Here is a 19,346-nt window from a genome sequence, read left to right as displayed (position 1 = left end):
CCTCCAATTCTCTCTGAATAGAATCTCTGGAGAGGTGGACCAATGGTTGTAAAGAATGACAAGCGTCACAAGGAACGAGCTTCTTCGGGGACCAACGCCTTTGCTGGAAAGGCTTTGAGGACCCATCAGAATGTCAAGCCATCTCAGGAGCCTGGGGTTGGTTACTAAGCCCTGGACTATTATCTATATTAGGAAAGATATACGGGGGTGGGGGGGTAGGTGGAGGAGAATATTACTTTGACTTAGAAAGTCTTGTTTTGCTGATTAAGTGTTCATTTTGTTATAATCATGTATATTACACATTTAAATTTTGAATTAGTAAGTTCTGTAATGAAACTTTTTTTTTTGAAAGATTTATTTTATTTTTATTACAAAGTCAGATATACTGAGAGGAGGAGAGACAGAGATGAAGTAGAGCTGCCGGGATTAGAACCAGCAGCCATATGGGATCAAGGCGAGGACCTTAGCCACTAGGCCACGCTGCCAAGCCCTGTAATGAAACTTAAAGCTCCTGGGAAACTTTCACCTTCTGAAGTATATTTAAACATTCAAATGTTTTTGGGAGGCAGAATGAGCAAACTAGAGTGTGAGTGTGCAAACATACATTCCTATCTGTTGGCAACAAATGCTGGCAGCAGGCAGAGCCGGGCCAGGACAAGGCCCCAGGATGTCCCACGTGGGCAGCAGGGATGCAAGTACTGAGCCATCACCACAGCTTCTGATGGGGAAGCTGGAGTACTAACTGCCAGGCCCAATGCTAGCCCTTCCAAGTACACAGTTTTTAAACTATGACACTATCCTACTAGTTTATTTGAATCATCTATGATACCAGAACTAAAAGCACAATCAAGTGAACACACCTTTATAGATGACCCAAGTGTGCTAGCTTCTGGAACAGAAGAGAAGGTGGGCTGCCTGACCTTGCAGGGTGGCAGGCAGGCAGCCAGTGAGGCCCCCTTACCTCAGCTCTTACTATTCTGTCCACAATGGTCTCCAGTGTTTCCAGCTTATTGCACTTCACAACACCTTCAAAATACTGCGACCGGTGCTGCAGGGCCTGTGTCACTGTGATATCCAGGTTATTATATGTTTTTTCAGCAGCAAGATTCTGTAATAAAGTTACAGAATAAATTGCACTCTTTCATTTCAATTCACGTTCATGATCAAAATTAGCAAGTTTAATAAAAGCAACCCGATTTTTAAAAACTTCAATGTTAATTTGGTACCAATGTATATCAAAGTTCTCTTACACCTATCCGCATGTCATCAGCACTGTTATTTCATCAATTTACTGACACAGTTAAAAATCTAATCCTGTAAGACAGACCTTAATGATGAAGCAGTGCTGTCACATTCCGCTGAGACCTTTCTCCGCTCGTGCCCTCAGCCTCTATATTGTGTGGGAGTATAGCCTTCTGTGAAGGGTGACAGGTGCCACAGGGCTAGGCAGCCTGCACTGACAGGCTCTCCCAAGGAGCTCCCAGGGGAACAGAGCTGCTTCTGGGAAGGTTGAGGGGGATTCAGCAGACCCACGCCCCAGTCATGGTGCAGGAAAAGAACTGGCAAGTGCTACAGCACCCAACAGCTTCTCAGGGTTCCGATAGACTTAGAGGGTCCCACTCTATCAAAAACTCCGCACAAACTTTATATAACAACAGACCAAAGCGCTGAGACCACCGCAAAAAGACATTTAATGTGGGAGGACAATCCTGCAGCAAACAATGGTGTGAGCATCTGGGACTATCAAAGCATCTGTTTCCATTCTCAGAATGAGTCAAACTCTAAGGAAGCCTATTTACAAAGAGTGGACGGGGGAAGGACACCCAACGGAAAGACACCACATCAACAGCCAACGCAGCAGATTTAAATGAGGGGCTCAACTGAATCACCTCTTAACTCTTCTTAACATATAACTTTAGTAAAATATTGCTTCCTTTAGAACAGTGGTTTCCAGGCAGCAAGCAAAGGGGTATATGTAACAAGGGACCCAAACAGGATGCAGATAAAATAAAGAGGAACTTTCACACAGAAATGTTGTAGTGATGGATACAACACACTGAAAAGACAGTCTTAAGATGCTATTAATGCGTGACTCCTTGCTAAACCAAGGAATGGTAACTCACTATTACTATACAGAATTCACAGAATTCTCTGACAAGATTCCAATATTCCAAATAGTTAGGAGTTATTAAATGAAAAATGAGCAGAAACATAAGAACAGATTAAATGAGCAAATTTTAAAATGAATCCTAAATGACAGGTTTAAAAACAATTAAAAATACTTACAATTACATCAAATTTGGAATAAATATCTACAACTTTTCCTAAAAATGAAAATAAATGTTAGAAAAATATCTTAGGAACAAGAAAAAGAACTCATTTAAAAATCAGTCTTAACTAGACGATTCTTGAGGATTAAACACTGACAAATTTGTTTTTAAATAGCTAGGGAATCAGATCTTACTGAAAATTTGAAAATAAGGTGGTTTAAAATTTCTAGGATGCTGAGTGCTCCTTGGAGCACCAAGTATCTGCCAGCACGAAATCTTCATTCCTCCCTCTTAGCTGGCAGCTAGGCATCTCATAGCCCTTTTACCCCAACTGTTCCTGTCCCACGGGAAGGCCAACACACAAACCTGACTCATCTACCACAGGCAGGGCTGACACTCGTCTTTCCACGAATATGTTCAAGGCCTTGATGATCGGAGTGTCTGGGTGTATGAAGGCAATGTTGTGGTACGTTCCTATTCCGAGCTCATCCAGGTTCTGCTTCATGAAGGCAGGCTTTGGCATATCAGACATCTAGGCAAGGAGATACATACAAATGTTCTAGAACAAAGACAGACCCTTTGCATGCTCAAAAGTCCAACTTCAAAGAGAAACTATGTCCACCAAATCAGTCTTTTCTAACAGCTTACTGGGAAGTTTGAGTTCATACGAGAATGTTACGTGTAAGGACAGAGAGCGTCTTTTGGCCTGGCTGCACCTCTGCTAGCAGCTTACTGGTGATGAAATACAGCCAAGCATTAACACTGCAACACATTTCCCTTCTCCTTTCCACTCACTGAAGTAGAAAGAAGAGAGCTACCTGGCGTATTTGCGAACACAGGACCTGTGGGCCACCAGGAAGCCAATTAATTCTTCCTTAATTCCCCGTGGGAAGCTCTCGGTGCTGCCTGCAGTGTACCACAGCATTTATTAAGGAGCCACACGTTTCCAACCTCACGGCACATGACCGGGCTGGCTGAGCGCCATAGGCTAGTCTGCACTCCAACCCACCTCCACGCCCTGAATTCACCTTGGAGGACTCCTATCTCTGCCGGGAACAAAGAACAAGCCAACCAAACCAAACTAATAGAACCTTTAACGAGTAACTTTTCTTTTCATGGGCAGTTTTCAAGCAGGAGGGGTAAGTCAGAAAAGTGTAGGGTCATGTTTGACTATAACAAAATAAGGTCTACTGTTTCAAAATCCACCTTTTATAAAGGGTACAGTTGATTCCATCCTCCTGGTGTACCTTATAATTATCAGGAAAAGATGAACAATTAGAAGAAACAAAATGTTCAAGTCAAAGAGCTCATCAATATTCAAATCATGAGAATCCTAGAAATTTAGAGAAAAAAAAAAAAAAGAAAGAAAGACCTATTAGAGGTCATCTAGTCCACGTCAATATAGGATCATTCCCTGTTCTATACTGCAGGCGCAGGCAAACTTTCAAATGTCTTGAAAGGTAATGCTACCTTTTCGCAGAAGTCATGATAATTCAGAAAAACCAGGCTCTGAAATGCATTACTTAAACTGTATATTTTTATCTGACAACCTGTGGTGGAATATTCTAGTAGTAGGATTCTAATTCCATATTGACCCAAATATAAGGCAGTACCAGGCCGGTACCATCACTCTCCTTTTTATAGAAGAGGAAGATCTAAACCAGTTTTGCAAAAGGACAGTCTCAAACGATTTCTTCTGTGAGCTAGCACAAATGGGCTTGCTTGGGAGTTGAGAGCCACTGGGTCTGAACCCTGTGTGACTTGGGCCTGTTTCTGAGGCAGGTGCCTGTGTGCAGGTGATACAGATGCCCACTTCCTGCAGTCAGTGTGTGTGTGTGTGTGTGAACACATAGATGAGGTCAAGACTGTGGCTGCACAATCAGAAAGCTTGATTCAGATCCTGGCTCTACCACGTACCAGACACAGAACCTGGGCAAAATTACTTCAATTTGTCTAGTGTGTCCCATCTACAACCTGATAGGGTAGTGGCAAGGAGATTTATCAATGTAAATTGCCTGGGACAATGCTGGACACACAGTCATCACCACTCAGGACATGTTAGTTTTCATGAAATGAATACATACCTTCACTCTGCCCCCTCCAGCTAAACCTCAACAGTTAACTAAGGCTATTGCACTCCAGACATAACATCTGATAAGCAATCAGTAAACAATACATCCCTGGTTGTTTTTTCCTAGATTATGCATTTATTGAATATTTTGGTTTTATTTTTATATTTTTTTGAAATTGTTTATTTTCCTTCTTAATATTATTTGCACATGTAAACTATTAAAATATAGGACTGTTTGATCAAAGAGATATTTCCTTCAATCACTAAACTTATGTGCTCCTATCAACAAAAGTGGTGTTTATGGGCTTAAGTCTAGACTTCGGGGCAGAATCCTAACTCTCAAAGGAGTTAGACTGAAAAGCTATTTTAGTTCCTTCAGGGAAGCTGTGGAGGAGAAAATGGAAAGCTAATTTTAGTGAATTTTAGTATCTATCACATTCTTTTTTTAAAAAATGAGTCTTCTCCAGATTACCTCTTGTGAACCATCAATGCCTCCTTCTGGGTCCATCTGACAGATGACTTAAATCCTTAAATGCAGTGCATGTCATTGAAAGAGAAACAGGTGCCCTTGTAAACACCCTGTTCTTCGGGGTCTTTTAAACACAGTCTACCAAAAGGCTCTAGGTTTGGATGGCGGTGAGCCAGCTCATCGTAGAGACAGCTGAGAAAACCTACAGATAACACAGGCCGATGTGGACCAACACGGGAGTGTTGCCAACATGGTATTTGCTGTGGGCTTTTCTGCTGTTTGGTTTACAGTAAGATAATCCTGGGGATAGTATTTTAGAACACACTTCTAAATCTATGACACCAATAAACACATAATAAAATAATTTTTGTTCTAAATATTGGCTCAGTTTTTTGTGTACCAGTCTTTAAATAGACTACATTGCGAATTGCTTTATTTCCCCCTCATATATTATATGATGAAAGTTTAATTTAAATAGACAATCCCAAGTGTTTCTTTATTGCTGATAGTTGCAGTGAAAGGTGATTGCTTTTGACCCGAAACCAACTTTGAGAATGTACAATTCAAACAGCAGTAAGCTGAGGAACTGAAGGGCAGAAGTGGAGACTTCAAAACTAGCAGTGTCTTGGATTGAGAGCCACAGCAGCCAGCTAACCTGAAGCAGATCTGTTCAAGTAAGTGCAACTATGTCTGGAGAAACACAGAGAACTACTTACAAAAAGCTGGAGGAACTTGAGGATTCTTTTGTGGGTTAGTATATAAAGTGCATTCCCACTGATGGGGTCGATAACTGGCAATCTGTGGATTTTATTTTTGATCAACGAATATACAGCATCGAAGAGGCTGCGGGAAGAGCCAGGAAAGGTGTTAGGACGCTTTATGGACAAGTGGAATATCCTGGAGCATCCCTGCCTTAAGGCATTTCCGTGTCTCACTAGCACAACAAAAGGCTCATCAATTGAAGACAGTGTTTTGGAAAATTTCTGAATTACTATTATTTACAATTTGTTAATGTATATGAAAGACAAGCATAAGCAAATCTCAGGGGAGTCTTTTTTTGATGCATTCAGGATTTTATTTGAAAGACGACAACACCTAAACCTCAGGGAAGCCAGCAGCCTGGTGATTTGAGCCTCAGAAAAGGTCCAGCTCTGGGCTCCCAGATGGTGCGAACAGTGATGCCCACTCTGCCTCTGAGCTGGCCCAGCAGGCCCTGCCCCGCTGGCACTGCCCACCAGAAGGCTGCTGTTAACAAGATGATCAAAATAAGCACTTTACTTGTTTTCTAGTGTGGGTCACTTCCATCCAATGACCTTGATCATGAAGGACAGACTGGAAGACTACAGGGGGAGCAGCCCACTCGCCAAGCACCTGGGACCCATGTCTCATAGATATTCATTCTAGAACCTCAGTGTGGGTCAGAATTGCTGGCTGAGCTGTTTACATATGTGGTCCTGGGCACTACTGATGGAACAGAAAGGGGGAAAACCCAAGAACTGGCAACCTTAACACGCTCCCCAGCCTGTGCTGCAGGTGGCCTGAGCAGGGTGGACACGTGTTGGGTTGCCACTGATCCTCTGTACCAACAAGGCCCCTACTAGACTGGATTTAGTATTTGACATGAAGGCATCTGGGGTCCCACCTAGACTGCAGAGCATGCTTGTTTTCTGGTTCCATTTACCTATCATGGCAATGAAACATAAAATATGAAGGTTTTCAAAGGAAAAAACTACAAGTTTACCTTGCATCTGGAGATATATTCACTAAAGGCTTAAATGTTTCTTGTAAATAAAGCTCTGCATTTATAGAAAGAAAACACGTAGTTAGTAATGCATTTGCTGTTTCTCTTTACTCCATCAATTCAAATATCCTTTAGTCTACAGATAGTAATTGAAAATCAAAACAATTTAATTTATCCACAACTACTGTGTTAATTACAGTTATGGCTGTTATACACAATTTCCAAACTGTTTTTTTGGGATGATACCTTTGAAGAAAAATTACATAAAAAACAATTTTAACAACAGATTTTTATAAAATCAGGAAAAACAAAACAAAAAACCAAAAAACCCCAAACCTCAGGAAATCTGATAAAAGAGCAATATCGGCAGAGGTCACGAGAATGCTATCAAGTTAACATCACTCTCAGGAAATAAAGCATTTCTGATATACTTTAAAACTAGTTTTAATTTGTTCTTAAAAAAAAAAAAAGATTTACAGGCCCACTATGATGGTTCAGTGGCTAAAATTCTTGTGTTAAACACGCCAGGATCCCATATGGGTGCTGCTCTACTTCCCATCCAGCTCCCTGCTTGTGGCCTGGGAAAGCAGTTGAGGATGGCCCAAAGCCTTGGGATCCTGCACCCACATGGGAGACCTGGAAGAAGCTCCCAGTTTCGGATCGACTCAGCTCTGGCTGTTGCATCCACTTGAGGAGTGAGCCAGCAGATGGAAGATCTTTCTCTCTGTCTCTCCTTCTCTCTGTGTATCTGCCTTTCCAATAAAAAGAAATAAATCTTAAAAAAAAATTTTTTTTTCCTTTACTTTGAAAGGCAGAGTAAGAAGGAAAGGAGAGAGATATCTTTCACCCACTAGTCTACTTACCAAATGGCCACAATGGCCGGGGCTGGCCAGGCTGAAGCCAGGAGCCTGGGGCTTCTTCCAGGTTTCTCATGTGGGTGCAGGGTCCCAAATACTCATGCAATCCTCCACTGAGCACCTATGCTCATTAACAGGGAGCTGGACTGGAAGTGGAGGAGCTGGGTCTCAGGCTGCTCATATAGGATAACAGTGTCTCAGCTGGAGGCTTGCTACGCCACAACATCTCCCCAAACTTTGTTCTTTAAATGTTCTTAGGTTTTATTTTACCAATACTCCAATCTTACTGAATTTTGGGAATCCTAGTGGCATACAGACATTTTCTTTGTAAATCTATTTATTAGATTTCTAAATAGAAGGTATTCAAGAACACCATGCATGCAAGGTCACAGTGCGTATCAACTTAATCCTTGGTCTAACAGTACTTGCATAGGAGAGCTTCATAAATTACATACATAACTTGCACAACTGTTTCATAATAGGCTTTATGGTTTCTGTGTTAAACCAATTTGTTCAGCTTGCTTTGATACAGCATATAATAAATCAAATATGATTTCTGGAAACTTTCACATCATAAGGAGTTTTAAAAGCCCACGGAGCTTTCGGAGCTTTAGAAGCCTGGAAAGGTCGCTTAGGTGGCACACCCAGGGATAAAGGTTGTATACTACGGGGTTTGTAGAGCCAAACTTCTGGGTTTCGAACTCCAAGCTCTACCTTAGTGGGTCCTCTTCAAAGGCTTCTCCACGTCAGACTGCCTGGGTCCCTAGAGAGGCTCTGTCCTCTCTCTCACACTCCCTTGGAGTGTCTCATTTAGATCAACAATCTAATCTCACAATCATGAAATGAGAATTCTTAAAAAATGGTTCCACTGCAAAAAGTGTTAGGACAATGAAGGGTGAATAGCAATGTGACAAACAAGAAAGCAGTCTTGAAGTTATTTCCATGTTCTTTGGCTCAAATCATCTAGTTGAAAGGTCACCTGCTCTCAGGTTTCTCCATAATTCATAAATAATTCAGTTCAGGCAAGAACAGATGCTGGTTTTCTTTAAAGTTAGGATCGCCTTGGTGCCTTTTGGAGGTGACACTTCCTGGGGCAGTGATGTAGGCTTGCTTCGCTTGTCCGTCTCGTTAGCCCCAGCCCTTACACCTGGCCTTGAACACTGCCAGGACCCCCGTGTTGATGACATTTACAGCAGAGCAGTACACTTCCAACTAGAACGTTCTAAGTTCCATTTTATTACTCACTGCATAGAATGGATTTCTGACATGAAGACATGCTCTACACAGTAAGTACATCTTCCCTTCATATTAAAAGGGCTTTTAGTATGCACAGTGCTTACCCCTCCAAGTTTCAATCTTATGCTCCTCTAATTCATATATCTGTACCTGCAAATAAAAATTTTTATTTACAAACCTTAACATACACAACATAGGCATAAATAATTCTAGGAAAAATGCAATGAAACAGCTTTCTAATGGCATTTTCTGTTCATAATTAGAAAATGAAGAGAAACACAGAGGAACAATATATCCTAAAGTTTTAAGAAAAACTGCTGTGGGCCTGGTGCGGTGGCCAAGTGGCTAAAGTCCTTGTCTTGAATGTACCGGGATCCCATATGGGTGCTGGTTCTAATCCTGGTGGCCCTGCTTTCTATCCAGCTCCCTGCTTGCAGCCTGGAAAAGCAGTCGAGGATGGCCCAAAGCCTTGGGTTCTTGCACCTACATGGGGGACCCAGAAGAGCTTCTGGCTCCTGGCTTCGGATTGGCTCAGCTCTGGCTATTGCGGTCAGTTGGGGAATGAATCATTGGATGGAAGATCTTCCCCTCTGTCTCTCCTCCTCTCTGTATATCTGACTAAGTAATAAAAATAAATAAATCTTAAAAAGAAAAAACTGCTGTATACTGTTTCTCAGAAAGTTTGATTTAATAAACTACAGCTGAATTCTGTTGGGGGGGGACTGGTTTTTTTTTTTTTTCCCAAATTTTAAAATCACACTTTTTGTTAGTGTAAAAGAGATATAATCATGAAACAGAAAAGTTGTTGTATGTAAGAAACCAGGCCTCTGAAATAAATGCCAAGTATTTACAGTGTTTGTTAAAACCTCTTTCTTGAGCTTACAAAACCTTATGAAGAAACTCATTTTTGTATTTTATGTAGGAACTTAGTTACTGGAGAACACTGACCACGACACATAACACAGTATTAAATGGATTTATTTAATTATACCTTTTAGATTTACCTTTTAGATTCCTGAAGTAATACTATTAAATAACTAAAGTATTTAATTCTGTTCTTTCCCAGCCTTATAAACCAACAAAAACTACAACCAAGGGGGGAAGAATGATTAGCATGGAAACGGCTGATGAAGGGCAGAGATGGTTTTCCATCTCTGTTAGGGAATGGCTGGACTGTGTGCCAGGGTGCTCCACTACTGCCATTAGTCAGGAACAATCTTCTCCCAGTTGGCAGAAAGATGTCAAAACTAAATCTCTGCAATTTAAACATTCACATATTTGAAATTACGAAGTAGACTTTTAAGGGAGAGAGACAGAGATCTTTCTTCCATTTGCTGTTCATCCCCCAAACGGCCACAACAGCCAGATTTGGGCCAGCCTGAAGTCAAGAGCCACCAGCTTCCTCCTGGTCTGCCACAGTTGGCAGGGGCATAAGCACTAGGGTTATCCTCCAACGCCTTTCCAGGAGCATTAGCAGGAAGCTGGATTGCAAGTGTAGCAGCCAGGACTTGAACCAGCACTATGATCTGGGATGCTGGTGTCAGTCGCCCGCTTAGCCCACTGTGGCCACAATGCCAGCTCCTATGTATTCTTGTGCTGAAACTGCTGGGTAACCGCACCAAGCTCTCAGAGGACACTATCAGGCCTGCAAAGATAAATCTTATCTCTACAGGGTTGGGGGGGGCACTGCTAGGTCAACTCTCTTGGTAAGAGTTGGTGCAGGGCAGGATTTTCTTTGTTCAAAGTCCTACGTAGCTTTTCAACCTGCAACATACCCATAATGCTGCTCATTTCAAGCAGAGTGAAGTCAGTGAAACTTACAGAACAGCTACGTAGCACGTAAGTATACACAAACCTGCTAACCTAAAGAATTTTGAAACATGAATAAAGAACCTGTTACGTTGCTTTTCTTAAAAATATCTTCTTCAAGCACAACTATATGATTTACGATAAAGCTGTTTGCTAGATTTGGCAGTCTTACATACTTTACATGTGTTTGGAAAGACAACCACCACCACTACCAAAAAATGAAAAAAAAAAAAACCCACCAGAAAATCTTACAACACACACACACACACATACCCCTCTACACACACCCTTACACACAGATACATACCCTCACACATACACACTCATACACCCCTACACACACACACACACACACACAAACACACACATACATCCTTACACATAAAACAGGCAGACAGCTCCAATTACCAAAATACTAGCAGTAACAACTGCTGTCACTTACCATAGGTGATTTATAGTATCTATGTAGTATATTTATGAAATCTGTAATGGTTAGCATTCCTGGAACAAACAATTATGTATTAAAAATGAAACAAGAACACATGAAAGGAAAATTTCAAATGACATGTTTACTCTATAAGCTTTTAAAATCTATTTGAAGATATCAAGCACAGCTTAATACACAATTATTACTTAAAACTATCATTAATGCGCTAAGTATCTCACAGCTGGTGCATATAGGAATTAACCAGTTTCACAAATCAATTACAGAAAAGTTACTGATTATAATAAAATTTCAAAAATAATTGTAACTACATGTAGATCATTTAAAAGGCTATAAAAACCAACATATGAGAACCCTTTCCCTGAAGAACTTAACCTGGAAGGGGAGGCAGCCATAAACAGGCAATTCCCACATGAGATGAAGGGTAGTAACGGAGGCAGCAGCAGCCTCGCCTCCCAGGACGTGTAGGCACAGACAGGATGGCACTGTAACAGTCCCGACTGACACTGATTTTCAGTGGCCTACTAGTGAGTCGTCACACCTCATCTGTCCTGTATATAGGCTCGCCCTGGGAGATGAGTAGGGCAGCCAGAAAGGCACCCACATCCTGGCTGCCTGAGGACACGGTGGCTAGCTTAAGGCACACAGGTACCCAACAGCTGTGGGACCATAATAAAAGGAGCTCAGAGAGGTGACCGGAGGGCTGCGGGAGAGGACGTCTAGCTCGAATACCCGACCCCAGCCCGCCATGAGCTCTTGGCTCATGGCGGGCTGGGCCTGGGCGGCCAATGCGCCATTTGGCGCCAGGCTGTGCCTGCTGGCCGCCCGGCCGGGGAGCTCTGGGGTAATGGATGTCTGAATCGCTGCTCAGATAGCTCTAGGCTGACCCCACTGTTTCTGGGATCTGAGTCAATCCTAAAGATTCCCAATGCCAGTAACGCTTCCTTTGAAGAACTTCCAATCCCTTAATAATGCTGAGCTTTGAACACCTATTAAGTAAAAGATAAGCTCCGGCTTGTCTAGCAGGCTAGCACCTAATGGTCCTCAGAGCAACCACGGGCAGGTGTGTGATTTACGGCTAGGAATAGGCCCAATATGGGAGGTAAGGGAACACCACAACTGGGATGAGTTTCCCACCAAGGGGTGTATGTGCTGGAATGGGGGCTGCATTCTATCTAAGAAACAGTTGCAGTCACCCGAGGCACTAGTGTGGGCTGGGATTGGATGCACCAGGCCGGTTCAGATCCCAACACCATCTGGTGTTATGGAGAACCAGTGTGGGACTGTCTAGGCTGGGTCTCAACCCCCTTCTGAGCCATGTGTGAGCTGTATGTGGGTATGGACGAGCCATGGCTGGGCTGAAACATCCAACAACAAGAACCAGAATGGGGTGAAAGCCAGCCAGGAAAAGCCACTGTTCCTGCTAGGACAGGAGGTGAACTGGGTAGGGTTGGCTCAAGAACCCCCTGGCAAGAGCAAAATCTGGCACTGGGAGGGGTTCTGATGGAGGAGCCTGGGCAACTCCTCTGGCAGAACACAGTCCCTGCAGGTAAGTGCAAGCAGCATGATAGGAAACAGCCCAGAATAGGCCATGGAAAGTTTCCCACTGGCATGCATTCGGCATGGGTCAGGAGCAGACCAGGCTGAATCAGTTCATGTCATCCACTGGCAAATCTGATCACCAGAACAGAGTTTGGGATGGGCCGGGTTTGGTTGCGACAAAACCAGCACACATTATGGAATGCCAGGGCATGGTTGCCTGTACTGGATATGAATGCAGCACCCATCCAGCACACGTGAGATCCAGGAAGGAAGGGGCAGAGCTGGCGGGTGGATTAAGGGGCTGGTCCCCTCGCTGGACAGCTACTCCCACTGGAGAGCGTGGGCTGGGATAGAGACAGACCCGACTAAGCAAGGCTACAACACCCGTGCGCTGCATGTGGACTAGATCAGGGCTGCAGCATCAGCTGGCAGAAGCTGGCACTGGGGACTAATTCTGTCGAGTCAAATCACAGGACCACCTAAAGAGTGCATAAACCGGGACAGAGAGACCTGGGAGGGAAAAGTGGGTTCCCTCCTCTTGGGTCACTACTCCCGTGGGAGGGCATGAAAACTAGGACGGGGGCTGGGATGGCTAGATAGAGAGGCACTCAACCACATATGTGAGGGCTGGATGGTTGAGTTGGTTAGATGGAACTAAGCTATAATACCCATTGACAAGTACCAGAGCCAAATGGGATATGGGACAGACTGGACTAGTCTGCTACACATACTGGCAAACCAGAGTAGGGGGCGGGCTTGGTGGGGGTTATTGTGGGTCGCCCCGACTAGGCTGCAGCTCCCACTGGTTGATGTAAGGGCCGAACCAGACTGGACTGCAATACCCATTGGTTCCAGTGCAACTCGGGACTGAAAATAGAACCAACACAGCAATTGCAACCACCAGCTGATCGGGGTGATGGACTGTGCCGGGCCCTGTGTTTGCTAGAACATACAAGAAACTAATCTGGGAATACCTCAAAGTATCTTGGGAGATCTCCCCAATCGAACTGCTGGACTGAGAACTCTAACCAAGAAAAGACAGAAGACAGAACAGGACAATCATCTCAGCTACATGTTGGCAGCGAAATATGGGGCAAATGGAGCCTTTATGATGGACCATATCAATCAGTGGACGACCTCATCGAGCGAAACTGGCAGCGATTCATAACTGGAGAACTATTAACACCACTTGAGCACATATCTCAGAGCATGCCCCACATCCGGGACTTGGGGTGGGGGGGAAACCAGATGGGGCTTCTCCCACAATATCCCCCTTTACCTCAGATACATGATGGAAACAATATTGACATAATAGCATTACCCACTTCCCTACCCCCCTGAACCTTTTTTTTTCTTCTCTCTCTTTTTTTTCTTTTTCTTCTTTTTCCTTTAAGTGTAATTAACTATGTAAAGATTGTCAACAATACAATAAAATAGATTAAAAAAAAAAAAAAAAGGAGCTCAAAGGCTGGGGGGGGGGGTGTCTTACACGTCAGGGGTCTTACTAGCAGCAACCCTTGACCTAGTGTGAAAAAGCAAGAACATTCTTGAAGTCACCTAAGCCTTTCCTAAGGTACCCGCAATGACGCCGGAGGCTCTGTGTGGCAGATTCCCCATTTCACTGTTGCCCAGGCCCAGGCTGCTTACCTACAAAACTCTGCTTCTTACTCTCCCACAGCGGTGCTGCTCGGACACCGTTGGCTACCAAGGCAAAGAAGGCCTTCTTAACCTAAAGGAAACCAGAAGGCAACATCAGCTCTGAAAGGCTGCACAGCAGCAATACACACACTTTCAATGAAAAGACTCAATCAAACCCACCAGTGTGCCCTGCAAGGGTAAGTTCTGTAAGTCTGATAAGCTAAAAAGAACTGAACTCCATTTGTTAATTAGCAAAAATCCTCTTGTGTTGTACCTAACTGAGGAATACAGGGATTGGAGATTATCTACTTCCTATCCAGCTCCCTGCTTACAGCTTGGGAAAGCTGTGAAGGATGGGACCCTGCTCCTGCGTGGGAGACCCAGAGGAGGCTCTGGGCTTCTGGCTTCAAACTGGCTAAGCTCTGGCTGCTGTGGCCACTTGGGGAATGAACCAGTGAATGGAAGATTTTTTTGTCTCTCCTTTTCACCGTAAATCTGACTTTCCAATAAAAACAAATACTTTCTTTTATTATTATCATCTATGATACAGTTCTATAGGCTCTGGGATTTCCTTTACTCCTTCCCCAAATCCCTTCCCCACACTGAATTCCCCTATATCATTACTAAAGTATAGTTCTTCATAAATAGTCATATGTCCAGCATCCTATTGCAAGCATGGACAATGGCAGAGAGTCCAGCATCCTATTGTCAAGATATATTTAACAGTTTCATTGTAAGTTCATCCTTGATCTGGAAGTAGAGACGCATACTGAATTGTGTCCTCATATCTGCATATGACAGTCTCTATTACACAGTTACTGTATATCCCCTTAAATGAAAAGCCACAATACAAAATCAACAACAGGAAGAAAAATAGAAATTCACAAGGCCATGAAGTTAAATAACATGCTACTGGATATGATAGTCTCCATTACACAGTTACTGTATATCCCCTTAAATGAAAAGTCACAAAACAAAATCAATAACAGGAAGAAAAAAGAAATAAAAAATGCCATTAAGTTAAATAACATGCTACTGAATGGCTAATGTATTGCTGAAGAAATGAAAAAGAAAATAGGGTCCAGCGCGATAGCCTAGCAGTTAAAGTTCTTACCTTGAACATGCTAGGATCCCATATGGGCGCCAGTTCTAATCCCGGCGGCCCTACTTCCCATCCAGCTCCCTGCTTGTGATTTGGAAAGCAGTTGAGGACGGATCAAAACCTAGGGACCCTGAATCCATGTGGGAGACCTGGAAGAAGCTCCTGGCTCCTGGCTTCGCATTGGTTCAGCTCCAGCCGTTGCGGCCGCTTGGGGAGTGAACCATCGGATGAAAGATCTTCCTCTGTCTCTCTTCCTCTCTGTATATCTGCCTTTCCAATAAAAATAAATGTCTTAAAAAAAAAAGAAAATCAAGAATCTTGAAAAAAATTATGCTACGATATGATCTATGAATCAGTGAAGAATTTAATGAGAAAGTGTTTTGAAGACATAAAACTAAAAAAAAAAAATCAAAATCCACGAGATATAGTTTCCACTGATCTTTGTTGGTGAAATATATCTCCTGAAGGCAACAAATAAATGGGTTTTGTTCTTTTCAACCCAGTCTACTAATCTACGACATTTGATTGATGAGTAAGCTATTCATTCAGGGTTGATATGAATGAGTGATAATTTGGTCCTGTCATTTTCGCAATGGGTGGTTCATTGATTTAGTCTTCTGTTGTTATTGTACTGGGATGTTCTTCACATTTGCCTTTGGTTTTGTTGGGATCTATTCCTTTTCTCCGTATTCTTCTAACTTTTCTTTACTGTGGAAGAATTTTATTTCATTTTTAAAGACAAAGGAAAGTTTTGCTGCAATATGTTATCCTGGGCCAAAAATTTTTTGCTTTTAGAATCTGGAAAATGTCGCTCCATTCTCTTCTGGTCGGTAGAGTTTCCTGTGAGGTCTCTTGTGAGTCTGATTGCCATTCCTCTATATGTCAACTGATTTTTTTCACGTGAACATTTAAGGATCTTTTCCTTAGGTTTGACTGAAGAGAGCTTGATGATCATGTGTCATGGTGAAGATCACTTTTGGTCACCCTGTTGGGAATTCTGTAACCCTTCTGGATATTGTTTCCCAATTCTTTCTCCAAATCAGGGAAAATTTCCCTTATTATTTCATTAAATACATGTGTAAACCCAGCTTCTCTTTCTGAGCCTTCTGGGACTCCCATAATTCTTATATTTGGCCTTTTAATAGTGTTCAGTTCTTGAACAGAATACTCTTTTTAGCTTGATCCAGCTGTTTCCAGCTTTTTGTTTGTTTCCCCTGGTGACAGGAAATATCTTCCAATTCTGAGATTCTTTCTTCTGCTTCATTCATTCTATTTTGGAAACTCTCCACTGTACTTTTACTTTGCTCCACTGTATTCTTCATTTCTGATATATCAGCTTTCATTTGATTCATTTCCTGTGTGACATGTTCCTTAAATTTCTTGAACTCCCATATTACATGCTTCTTGGTGTTGATAAAAAGCTTTATAATAAGTATTTTGAATTCTGTACCCCCCATTTTCTCGATGTATTCCTCAGTTAACTCTGAGGTTGGCAAAGGCTTTTGCTCCTTTGCAGGGGAGTCTTCAGTAATATTCATTGAGCCTTTGTATCTTCTTTTGCTTTTGCTCGTTGTACTTCTGTTTACAGATTCTTCTCCTTGGGGGCAGTTTTCTAAGCTGTGTTACCCACAGGTCTACAATTTAATTTTACTTACTGTGATTGGTACACGGCTCTTCGTAGTCACTTGTGCACTCCCTCCAGTGAGTTCCAGGTCTGGGTTCTTATGTTAGAGTTCCACCATGGTCTCTTTAGCCCCAGCTCCTGGCTCACCACTTAGAGAGGACAATCCAGAATACAAATTATGTATGAAAGACGGAAAGGAAAACAAATGGTGAGGTGCCCTTCAGTAATACTGGCAGTCAGAGGGACAGGATGCCACCTTCCAAATGCTTCAGGAGAAACGCTCTCCATTCTGCAGCTATATACGGCAACCCATAAACCAAGTGTAAGGGATATCTAAGATTCCAGGTAGTGAACTCCCATGTATCTTTTCTGGGAAGTGCTATGGACTACATACGTGTTTGTGTTTGGTTTAACAGCCTGTGGGTTGCTTCTGGAGAACACGACAAGGAAGTAAGGAACAGGCATGAGAGACTGCTTTCTTTAAAATTGTAAGCTTTTTTTTTTTGGTAACACTTGACATTTGAAACTATTTATAAGAAATCTGTAAATTTCTAAATTAGCCAACAGTCTGTCTTCTGTTCCAGTTACAGCATATTCCCAGGGAATGCTGGTACGCTACCACTTCCTGTTATGGACACCATATGCCCACTCATCAGTCCTAAGAACAGTTTAGCTCATTGCAGGAACCTGTCTGGAGATTAATCATCATTAACTACTCTCTCCTGACTTCAAGTCATCTATAAATGAGATGATGCCACTGACAAAATCAGTGTTTGTCATTGTCCCAAAGTCATCTGGTCACCACCAGTTTCTCAACTTACAATCTCAGGAAAGCAGAGCTTGCCTTAATGCAGCTCCTCTGGGGATGTGATGCCAGGGAGCAGGAGTGCCCAGGAAAGGCCAGCAGAGCCGGCAGGGAGCAGGAGCGCCCGGGGAAGGCCAGCAGAGCCGGCAGGGAGCAGGAGTGCCCGGGGAAGGCCAGTGCAGCCAGCAGGGTGAGCCATAAGGATGTACCTCTGAGTCAGCCCTTGTGTGGGCAGCCCTAGGGTTGGTTCCCCTGGAACCTTCTGAGGACTGCCCAGCCAGGGCACAGGGAGCAGCGGCTGTCTGCTGGCTCCTGTCCTGCCCTGGCTGAGGGGAAGCCATGGGGACAAGGAGGAGGGCTGAGGTGAGGTGAGGTGAGGAGCAGCTGGAATATGAGGGAAGGAACGGATTTTAAAAAAAACGGCCCACAAGAGGTATCCAAAACAGAGAGCTTCCTCCATGTTGACAAAGGCTTAATTAACACTTTCTTAAGGTCAGTAACGAGCCATTAATTCATTTACTGGGCTGCCAATTACACAGTGCACCTTATCCACCAGGGCATCATGCAAGGCTGTGCCAGCTATCTAGCTGAAATGCAGGCAGGCCTGTCATGGTACCACCACACCTACACGGCAGTCGAGAGAGGAACGTCAGGTCACTCCCTCGTGACTGTCGCTGAGCTGGGGTGGACCAACCTGTCCTGCCTGCTGTTAGTGGAAGACCCCCCATTCCCTGCACCTCTGCTCTGACATCAGACCTGTTCACCCCAAGTCCTCCCATGGGACACGCAGCTCACTGATCTCCTATCTGAAGTCCTTTCTACAGCAGAACTTCACTGGGTTCCCAACCAGACCTGACTGGGAGGGTGGACACGTTCCTGATTTACAGCCAGCCTGGGCTCTGCTCTGTGTACTCCACCTTGTCCATTCCAAAGCAGCTTCGTGCGTCTCCGACAGACAATGGAAACAGCACAGCAGGAGCTGAAGAGCTTTCTATTCTCCTTATCACCTGGCAGCAACAATCCTGAGTGTCAGCACTGGCTCTTCTTTTTCCTTCTTTAAAAAAAACCAAAGATTTCGTTCCCTTTGTGCGTCTTAATTCTGACCCTTAACTAAGAATATACCAGACAGCTCCTTTCCATTCATGTCCTCCTTCTTTTTTTTTTTAAAACATTTTATTTTTATTGGAAAGTCAGATTTACAGAGAAGGAGAGACAAAGATCTGTCCCCTGGTTCATTCCCTCAAGTGGCTGCAACAGCTGGAGCTGAGCCAATCTGAAGCCAGGAGCCAGGTGCTATTTTTGGATCTCCCACATTGGTGCTGAGTCCCAAGGCTTTGGGCCATCTTCGACTGCTTTCCCAGGCTACAAGCTGGATGGGAAATGGAGCAGCTGGGATGCAAACCAGCACCCACATGGGATCCCAGTGCAAGCAAGATGAAGACTTTGGCCACTAGGCTACTGCGTAGGGGCTGGGAGGGTGGCCCATGCCCCTCTTTTAATCAGTTTTTGGCCATCTGCTTTTCATTCTGTGTTACTTACTTTAAACAAACAAACAAAAAAAAGGTGCTTGCTAACAGGCACTTCTCTGGATATTTGCTTATTTTTTGCTTTCATTAGCGATATTAAAAACTATATTATCTGGAATTATTTAAGCAACACAATGCTACTTTTGTATTGTATTGCAAACTAAAGTCTAAGTCCACTTGGAAATACATGACTGATACACAGGTAAGAGAA

The 19,346-nt window shown here is 43.4% G+C and overlaps 1 protein-coding gene across 8 annotated transcripts in view; it reads right to left on the bottom strand.

Moving 5' to 3' along the window:
• Positions 1–19,346, bottom strand: part of PRKAG2 (protein kinase AMP-activated non-catalytic subunit gamma 2) — a 234,917-nt gene that overhangs the window by 6,456 nt on the left and 209,115 nt on the right. For all 8 annotated transcript variants that reach the window (XM_058654990.1, XM_058654991.1, XM_058654992.1 and 5 more), the window contains 8 exons: positions 14,088–14,169; positions 10,896–10,954; positions 8,749–8,794; positions 6,552–6,606; positions 5,527–5,653; positions 2,637–2,802; positions 2,287–2,324; positions 962–1,108 (listed from right to left, as the gene is read on the bottom strand). In XM_058654990.1, the coding sequence (XP_058510973.1) occupies positions 962–1,108; positions 2,287–2,324; positions 2,637–2,802; positions 5,527–5,653; positions 6,552–6,606; positions 8,749–8,794; positions 10,896–10,954; positions 14,088–14,169 (720 nt within the window). The remainder of the gene's footprint in view (positions 1–961; positions 1,109–2,286; positions 2,325–2,636; positions 2,803–5,526; positions 5,654–6,551; positions 6,607–8,748; positions 8,795–10,895; positions 10,955–14,087; positions 14,170–19,346) is intronic.

Source organism: Ochotona princeps, chromosome 25, assembly GCF_030435755.1.
Source record: "Ochotona princeps isolate mOchPri1 chromosome 25, mOchPri1.hap1, whole genome shotgun sequence".
NCBI lineage: Eukaryota > Metazoa > Chordata > Mammalia > Lagomorpha > Ochotonidae > Ochotona > Ochotona princeps.
Note: the sequence above shows the minus strand (reverse complement) of the source record. Positions and strands in the feature narration are given on the sequence as shown.